General features: G+C 33.6%; 1 protein-coding gene across 4 annotated transcripts in view; it reads right to left on the reverse strand.

Moving 5' to 3' along the window:
- Window positions 1-1,749: 1,749 nt before the first annotated feature.
- LOC106871126 (putative RNA-binding protein 46) overlaps window positions 1,750-10,089 on the reverse strand; it is a 75,204-nt gene continuing 66,864 nt past the window's right edge. For 2 of the 4 annotated variants that reach the window (XM_089354800.1, XM_089354799.1), the window contains 2 exons: window positions 6,937-7,185; window positions 1,750-4,172 (listed from right to left, as the gene is read on the reverse strand). In XM_089354800.1, the coding sequence (XP_089210926.1) occupies window positions 4,114-4,172; window positions 6,937-7,185 (308 nt within the window). In that variant the 3' untranslated portion in view covers window positions 1,750-4,113. The remainder of the gene's footprint in view (window positions 4,173-6,936; window positions 7,186-10,089) is intronic. The other 2 variants (XM_089354802.1, XM_089354801.1) reach the window with 2 other exon arrangements.

Genomic DNA, 10,089 nt, shown 5'->3' on the forward strand with positions numbered 1-10,089 from the left:
AATAGCTTCAATTAATACAAAAACGCCCAATTTTCAACATGTTCCTGTATACTAACATGTGATTATAAAAATAGAATTCTTAAAAAAAAAGAAGGTACAATATGAATATTTGAAATGATAAATTGAAGAATAAATATTTTTGAAACACATACACACACTATATATAAGTATGTGTGTGTGTGTATGTGTGCATGTGAAGGTGGATTATGCATATACATACACATGCATACATACATACAATATATATATATATATATATATATATGCACACACACACACACACACACACACACATACTGGGTGCCCACAATCTTTGTTGGCCCTCCTAGACCAGCATGATTGGTGCTATCAATGTTCTTGAACTTTTGTAAGGCAACACTTGTGGTTAAAAAAACATGAGCATATGAACAGGGAGGGAATGCCAGAGAGCGAATGTTTTGGGAAGGAAGGACTGAGTGTATTGTGTGTGTATAAGTGCATGCACACGTGCACACACAATGATTGAAAATGGGTAGGTGGAAACTGTAAACAAGCCCACCGTATGGACTGCAATTATATATATTTACCTGTAATTCAAAAGGTACAGCCTTGTGGTACACAGTGTCACACTGATTTTGTCTAAGATATATGTTAAGGCTACACATGAAAGTGGAATACTCAGCCACTTATATGCTCATCATTGAAACCAACTAAGAATCACTGACACACACGTGTATATGCATGTATATACATACATTTTTCTACATCTGCTTTGATATGGATATGAGTGTGTGTGCATGCACACACACACAGAATTGCATAGAATATTTTTTTTTTAATTGTCTTCAGTATTAGTGGAATGGTCAAGAAGAATATTTTAAGATAGAATATCATATACAAAATCGCCCAGTGGCAGCATTAAGGAGCATAACTTTTCTCCTTCCTTTCATAAAAATATCAACATAAATATCAGTGGCTTAGTAGACATGAGATCTGAATTACTAAGGAGGGGGGGATCACATTTAGTTTAAATAAGAGAGAGAGAGAGGGAGAGAGAGAGAGAGAGAGAGAGAGAGAGAGAGAGAGAGAGAGAGAATGAGAACAAAAGAATATTTCAAAAATATCCAAACACTGAAGTAAATGACCATCTCCAAAGAACGGATTGCTTATGTTATCCTTGCTTTTTAACATTAATATTTTAATAAACTAAACTCGGCACAATTTATATACTAAAGTTCAAAAACACATGAATTTATAAACACTGTTCTTTTAATTTATGTTGTCTGACTAGGTGTGTGTGTGTATACATTACACACACATATATATATAGATAGATACATAGAGACGCACACACACACACACACATATATTTATATATAGGGCCAACTGTGGATGAAGAGGAAGTAAAAATAAACTTAAGTAGCCCGGTCTTCTCTCTTCATTATATTAATGTACTTGGTCAATTGACCCTGGAAGTTGACTGATGGAATTTGTACAAAAATCAGAAAGGGTCAAAATTAGATATTGATAAATACTAAAAATAGTTTAGTGCCATGCTTGTATTCTGCCAATTCATTACCATTTTTACTGCTATGATAATCAGAATAAGAAGTTTAAACTTTTCATGGTCATATTTCTAGCTTTTCCCAAAATCATTTTGAAAATACTCAAGAATTTGGAGTGATTTAAGTAAAATAATTGTTGTCTGTCATTACCAAGTTGGTTTAGAATATAAATGGCCAAAATATTCTCCTATAAAATTATGATGTAAAGTTTTAATCTAAATATGAACATGTTAAAATGAACAATTTCATATCACAGGACAAAATAAAGTCCAAATTTGTTTCAAAGGAATCAATAAACTTCTCTTTGACTAGTCTGGTTGCTTCCTTGTTGAATTCATGAACAGAATTAGTGAAATTAAACTAACTTGTCTTTACCAAGAAAATAGTGATACCATACGTACCAGTTTTATCAATTTCTTAGAGTGCATGTACCAATTTTTTAAATGTGCTTATTATAGTACAAGGACTAGCTTAAAAAGAAGTCATACTGCTTTAGTGAATGTGGCAGTGACCATTCAATTGAAGAGTCATGAGTTCAATTCTAACTAAGTCCAATCTAGAAAAAACAGTCTGTAGGAACAGAAAGAGAGCAATTCCAATGTTGAAATTAAGTCTATATGCTTCTTTCTGAACAGCATCGTAGCATTGAAAATTTAAGAGACATTGAAATCCCAATGATCCTGATATCATCTGCAGTAGTTTCTTTCTCATTGCATGCCCCACAAACTTAAGAGAGGACTTGAAACTTGAACGTAACCTTCTAAGCAACAGAAACACTCGATTATACAGTGCTTCCACTTATCTACAGCGATAAACTTGACATATGAATGGAGACCAGTATTCTGTAGCATTAACTGAAACAGCAAGAGTTATGTGTCTTTGACCAGAACACAACACAGGTGGTGATGAGATTAAAAACAAAAAAAAATGTCAATCTCTTTAAACTAGCAAGCAATCCAATGTATCAAACTGACTTGACCAGCAGTGATGCTCTTACATGATAATAAACTATCAAAGTTTAGGGCATGATCTCAGCTTATGTACAGAGGCATTCACATTATGTTTAACTTGAATGAATTGTGAATGTAAAACACATTTAGTGCTTGTAAAAATATACTCCTCCTTTACCTTTCAAACTGACTCCTATAAAACATAAAATAATGATAAGTCTACTCTCCAACAATGGACAATTGAAAATAAAGTGATAAATACAGTTATAAAATATATTGCATTGCTTTGAATATTTGCTGTTATCCTATATAGAGTTCCTCTAATGGAACGCAAACATCAACAGATATATAAAGGTGTTGCTTCAGAGGATGATAAATAAGAGGTAGTATTATTTCAGTAATGAAACTAAATGTGTTCATTATTTTTTTTGTGGCAACTGAATATTATTTTCTGAAACTAAAATGATATGTATTATATAATATTAACATCATGTGTTGTGTGACAGTATAGTTAATACACTGGAATTACACTTAGCATGGTAAACAAAAAGAGCAGTAACTGCATAATATTAAGCTTCATTATCACTAAAATACTATTCTGGGGTTGGTGTAATTAACTTGCCCCTCCCATCAAAATTCCAGGCTTTGTGCGTGTAGTAGAAAGAGTTATCACTAAAATGCTGAATAAAATGAGTGAAGATTGCATAAAATTCTGGCCCCTTTATCTTTAGTAGGAAGTAATTGATATGTCTTGTATTATTGGCATGTTATGTAATAAGTCATAGTAAAAGAATATTCCACAGAATGGAAAGACAGCCTGACAGTTTTGTATATAATAGAATAGTGGGATAGTTGATAAAGAAAACACACTTCAGAAATATCTATCACACATCCCTCTTTCTCTCTATAATGTTTCTCTTTTGTTTCTTTTATTTATTCAGGTTTTTTTTATATAAATATATAAAAAATTATATGTTTCTATCTCTTTTAAAAATATGTTTAGTTTTGAACAAAGTAATAGTAAAAATGATAAAACTCTGACATTAGGAAAACAAACAAAGAAACAAGTCATTATATATATCATTATGTTGCAAATATATATGCATATGTACATACATATAAAAGAAAAAAATACGAAATGATATAAATAAAAAGTAAAATAAATAGCAGAAAATAAGAAAAGGGTTCTATTAAAAAATACTTGCAGTGAAAGACAACCTGAGAGTTTATAAAGGTTCAAAGCAAACAACCAGGGACATATTGGAGTTTTGCTTTCTCTCATTCTTTTCCTTTTTTTTTGTTTTTGTTTTTGTTGAAACCATTATTTTCAAAGACAGAAAACTTGAACAAAGAAGAACCAGAAGAATGGGGGTGAGTGGGAAAGGAATATGAATAATTGGAAGAGTCAAATTCCTTGTTGTAGACTAGATCAGAATTAAGAGGTGAAGTAGACATCTGTTAAGACATCTCATGATCATCATCATTATAGTTGTTCTGAACATACATATCACCCTTGTTCTCTTAGACTTTTCCTTTTTTTTTTTTTTTTTTTTTTTTTTTTTTGACAGATGTCTTACACTATGAAATACTTCAACTGGTTTGCTGCTGTATAAAGGCTACTAGTTCTGTTGTTGTTCTTGAATATAGGGTCCATCACCATCTGGGAGCACTGGTACAACTGTGATAAGAGAAGATAAAACTATGAAAATACATAACAGACTGATTGATCGTTAAATGACATTTTCAACTTCCTGTCTTTACTCACTCATTATAACAGAGTTGAAATATAAATGAAAAACATCTGATTTGGCAGAGTTTCTACAGCTGGATGCCCATCCTAACGCCAACCACTCCGAGAGGCACCCACTACACTCTCGGAGTGGTTGGTGTTAGGAAGGGCATCCAGCTGTAGAAACTCTGCCAAATCAGATTGGAGCCTGGTGTAGCCATCTGGTTCACCAGTCCTCAGTCAAATCGTCCAACCCATGCTAGCATGGAAAGCAGACAGTAAACAATGAGGATGATGATGATGCAAACAGAGAAAAACTGAGTAATATCCAATATAAAGAATCTTTCATAATTCAATCTAAGTAAACTTGCTCATTTTCTTCTCCAGCATTTAAAGTTAGCCACAAATTTACTTCAATCTCTCTCTCTATCACCCCCTGAATGTGTGTGTTTATGTGTGCCTTTTGACAATAGGAAAGGCATCCAGCCATAGAAACCATGTGAAAACAGACAATGGAACTTGGTGTAACCCAGCAGCATGCCAGTTCTTGCCAGGTCGTCCAACCCATGCCAGCACGGAAAGTGGACGTTAAATGATGATCATATCTTATGATATATATGCATAAGAGTGGCCGTATGGTTAAGTTTGCTTCCTAACAGTGCCCAGCACCTTGGGAAAGTGTTTTCTACAGCGCCAGTCTGACCAAAGTCTTGTGAGTGGATTTGTCGGTGTAAAAATGAAATATGTGTTGCATGTCTGTGTACCCTTGTCTAGACATCACATGATATCTAGCACTGGAGAAATATTACCTTGCTTGCAAAAAGGGTAGGGCTGACAAGATGAAGGGAATCTGACCATAGAAAATCTGCCTCAACAAATTCTGTCCGACCCATGCATGAAAAAGTGCATGTTAAATGATGATGATGATGTGTATATCACCATCACCCTCATTACTCAACCCCTCCAGCCAATCTCGTTGCCTATGGCTACATTGGACCACTTGCACCCAGTTCATTCCACCTTCACACTCACCTCTTGTAATACTTGCCATCATCCTGTGTCACTCAGTCTACCAGCATACTCTTTTTTCTCTCACACATCCTGAGCATTGGTCATTACACTATTCCCTTGGCCACAAAGACCATCATCCACTTACTTTTTTAGTCATATTGTCTTGTGTGTGTGTGTGTGTGTACATACACCTATCTCAATATACTGCGTACTCTTATCTCTCCCACCATTCTTGTTCATGCATCTATTCTCCATGCTTCTCTGTAAAGAGGCTGGCAATCAAGCAAATATGTGAGGTTTCTTTAGTTGTGTTGAAGACATGGCTACCTCTTTAGAATAAAAAGAGCACCTCATATGCTCTGTAAAGTAGTTGATATTAGGAAGGACACCAAGTGAAAGAAAACAAGCTGTGAATGAAACATGAGTGAGATGAGGTATCCCAACACATCTAGGTGAACAGCACACTTCCCAGGTCGTGCTAACTTAGCATGTGCTTGGCAACCCATCTAACCCATGTCAGCGTGGAAAGTGGGCACTGAACAATGGTGATGCATACATATGTATGGTGTATATGTGTATGTGCAAATACAGATATGTGCAAACACACACACACACAGATATTTCATATATGCACACAAAACTGAGGAACAATATAAATTGTATTAATAGGAATGATGTAATGTTAGAGATTAAGTTAACAATTTGGGTTTTATTCTGCCAATTTGTTAGTTTTACCAAAAGCAAGCAAAATTTCCTAGATACTAGATGCATGCATACATGTATTTGTGTGTATATATTGAATTTTTCTTAATAAAGTTTAATAATACTTTTGTTCTTTTGTTTTAATTGCTGATGACTCTAAAATTAGTTGCCTTTTCTAAACTGTTAAGTGAAGTAGCTCACTTACAAATGCGCATATGTTATTAAATTAAACTGTTAGTAGCAAAAATATTTATTAAAAAATTCGAGTAGCTTTAAAAAACCAGTTAAAAGAAATGACTTTTTCACACGTAGGGATGAGAAGAAAACACAAGAAAATTTCAGATGTTTCTACAGATTGTTAATAAAAACAAAACAAAAACAAAATCAGATTCTTTAATAAATAAAACATTTAAAATAGAAAGCCAGCCAAAAAAAGATATATGCTTTGATAATGCAATGATTATCTGACAAAGTGATTTGGTTATTTTGTTCTATTATGTAATATATTAATAAGCAAATAAATAACCATACAATGGAAACATATGTAACATCATAAAATATAGGTTCCATTGGTATGCATTTTACTCTGCAACAAGTATACAACATCTTGTTACACACATTGGATTTACAGAATGCTTAATATCATGAATTAATCAGTTAATATTTCATTAATTGTATTATCAATTGGTTGATTGATAGGTAGTATTGTTGGTATTCCTTTAGAATACACTGACAACCAAAATACTTGCAAGAAGAGCTACTGAGTTAATTGCTTAGATCATAAAGATCCCTACTATTTATATATACATGAGGTGTTTTTGAAATGTTGATAAATACCCCAACAATGTTTACATTAAGCTTTCTAAAAAAAAAATTACTGAGCAGTTTGAATGTTTTTATAAAGCAGGAAGATTGATAAAGAAGAATGTGGAGGAGGGGGGGAAGGTTTGAAGAAAAAAAAGGGGTTAAAAGAAAGAAAAGAGTTTAAAAGTAATCTTACTCTGTGTGTTGTTTTGTTGAGACACCTTTCCTGAAGTTGGATCATGTACTATAGGCATAGGTACCGGAGACAACACTGCAGTTGCTGTTATATTAGAAGGAAGGTGGTGATGGTGATGGTGATGTTCTGTGTGAGGAATTACTCCATTGGGGTGCAAAATTGCTCCTGCTGCTATTGGACGGCTCTGATAGAAAGTGCCATCAAGAGGGTATAGTGTCGGTGTTATAGTTAAATAAGGCATCTCCATACCTACAGCAATCGGAAACAGCAATCTATTTTAAATCTTGCAATTGATCAATACACTTGCTAGACTATTTCTTTTGTATGCAATAAATCGGAGAATTCTCTGATCAGAAAAGGTTTTCTATTAATTTTAAACTATATTCTCATCAAGACACAGGCATGGCTGTATGGGTACAGAGTTCACTCTGTTATTATAAGGTCTATAGTTCAGTCCTTCTGCATGGCACCTTGGCCAAGTGTTTTCTACTGTAGTTTCAGGTCAATCAATGTCATGTAAGTGAAATTGGCAGACAGAAACTGTATGGTAGTCTGTAGTGTATACATATACACACACACACACACATATATATATATATATATATATATATCTCAAAAGTAACTGAGGTTTGAGTTAATTAGTGAACTCTTGTTTGAAACTGAATATCTTTCACATGATTTGCTGTTTATGTGCAGGTTTGTGTATTCATATGTATGAACTGAAACAATAGGGAGAAGAACATTGTGAGTGCTTTGGTCTGAGACATGCCAAAGTGTCAGCATTGGATTTGAACTCGCATAGTTCACTTTGAAAACAATAACCAGTAAGGTCAAAATTTATTACTTCAGAATATTAAGTGTTACAAATTTCACGTTGGTGTTGTCATCACTGTTGCTAATTAGTATCATCATTATGTTTTGACTTCTAAGTTTGTCTCCATACAGCATCACGTCATCTGTAAAGTCTAAAATTTCTAAAATGTAACCTCAGCTTCATCCCATACCTTCATTATATCTAATAACGATAACTTTGTTTTGATTGGCATTTTAAAAATAAACAAAATAAAAAATATCAGAAACAAACAAAACGAAAAAGTAACAGGGTTATATTAACGAACAACAAAGATGGTTAACAACAAAACAACATGAACAGGTTCAATATTAACAGTATTAGTGAATAAACTAAGAGAAATGGCAATTGTTGAGCTCTGTCCAAGTGAAAGCTGAACAGACTGTCACACTATATCCCATATGATTCATGACTGTATGTTGGAGTGTGTAGTATGGTTCTTAAGCCAAGCAAAGGCAGGTAGGTCTTGTCCAGTCATTTGGGTGACAACCTGAATGTATCTGAATGACTGAGGATGGACACTCAGATTATCTCAAATACCTGACATCTGCTTCTTTACAACTGACTTGAGGCTGCACATTGAAAGCAAGAACAAGTGCTGCCTCAAAAAACATTAACAAACAAAACAACAAAAGCAGCAAAATGCTAACATTATACATAGAATACCTGCAAAATTTTTTACAAGTTTTACATATTTCAAAACACATTTATACTTCAGATAATATGCAAATCCAGAGTATATTGGAAGAAGGTGGGCATTTATTTAGCTTTCTCTGTAAGAATATTTCTTAATACAACAATATTTAAGGCAGCAAGCTGGCAGAATCATTAGCATGCTGGGCAAAATGCTTTGCAGCATTTCACCGTCTTTATGTTCTGAGTTCAAATTCCACCAAGGTCGACTTTGTCTTTCATCCTTCCAGGATCAATAAAATAAGTACTAACTGTGAGCACTGGTTTCATCATTTATTGCAAGCCCACTCATCATTATGGAGTAAAAAAATTTCCTTGTAACTTAATAAGAAAAATGTCTACTTAATCTTTTTCCTGCAGCCTAAATCAGAACCAGCATTTAATCTCTATGGCAGAGGTTACCAACAGGAACTGTAACCTATAAGTGGTTTATTGAAGTGTTTATTGGACCTCAGACCTTTTCTAAAAAAGATTTCCAATTTAATATATTTGTGGGCCACTGAGTAGCTTTTAAATAGTATTTTGTATCATAATTTCTTTAATTTTTGCTTACATAAACATTTCTAGTGACAGAAATGAGGTGAAGATTAAATGGGATATTTTTAAATGCATGTTGTGATATAGTATGCATAGGGACCATGGGCAAATGAAAGGGGAACAAAAACCCTCTCCAAAAGTGGGCCATTACAAAAAGAAAGTTGGTCCCTGTTCTATGGGAAAAGTGATCAAAAATATTTAAAAGCTCTTATTTGAGGCTGACTGTAAGAGTAGTCCTCCATGCCACCCATTCATTCTTTTGTGGGTCCCCATAGAATCTTGAGATTAACACTAGACTGCAGATCATTTGTAAATTATATATTGCTTCTGCACTCTTTACAGCAGTGAACTATGCTTATATATAGTGCCAGTTAGAGTTTAAGTGACTTGGTTGTGAATATAGTACAGTTTCTTCAACATGACATAAACACTGACTCATTTGCTATAGATGTTGGTAGTAAGTCTCATTTTCAGATATGTACAAATTCATATATATTATATTTAATAAATATACGTTTGAACATAAAACCCATACATATGTTTAAGTGACCTAAAATTTATAACTATTAATCATTGCTATCTGCAAGTATGCATACATGTCAACATTCAATATAATAGTAATATACCAATAAAAATAAAATACACCAAAAGAAATAAAAATATCTTTCCGATAATGTAAACATTAACAATGGTAGCATTAGCATTCAACGGGTAATAAATTAATATGAACACATTAGCTATAGAAAAACACTGCGACTTTCAGTTATTTTCTTCCATAGAAAAAGAACTATGTAGGATACAGATAGGAGAAGGGAATCTCTATGTGGTCATTCAGCCTGCAAGAAATAGCAACTAAATCTCCCTCAAATTACAGGAAAAAAGAATGTATTTGATAATGTGGTTCATTATGCTAAGGAAACAGATAAAATGGCCTTGGCTGGAAAATTTAGAAATAGCAACTTAATTTCCCCCAAATTGCAGAAAAGAAGAACACGTTGGATAATGTAGTCCAGGGACAACTAATACTTTTTGAGTAAATTTGGTAGATGGAAACTGTGTGGAAGCACATAGTG

The sequence above is a fragment of the Octopus bimaculoides genome, chromosome 7 (assembly GCF_046866305.1).
Source record: "Octopus bimaculoides isolate indiv1 chromosome 7, ASM4686630v1, whole genome shotgun sequence".
Taxonomy (NCBI): Eukaryota; Metazoa; Mollusca; class Cephalopoda; order Octopoda; family Octopodidae; genus Octopus; species Octopus bimaculoides.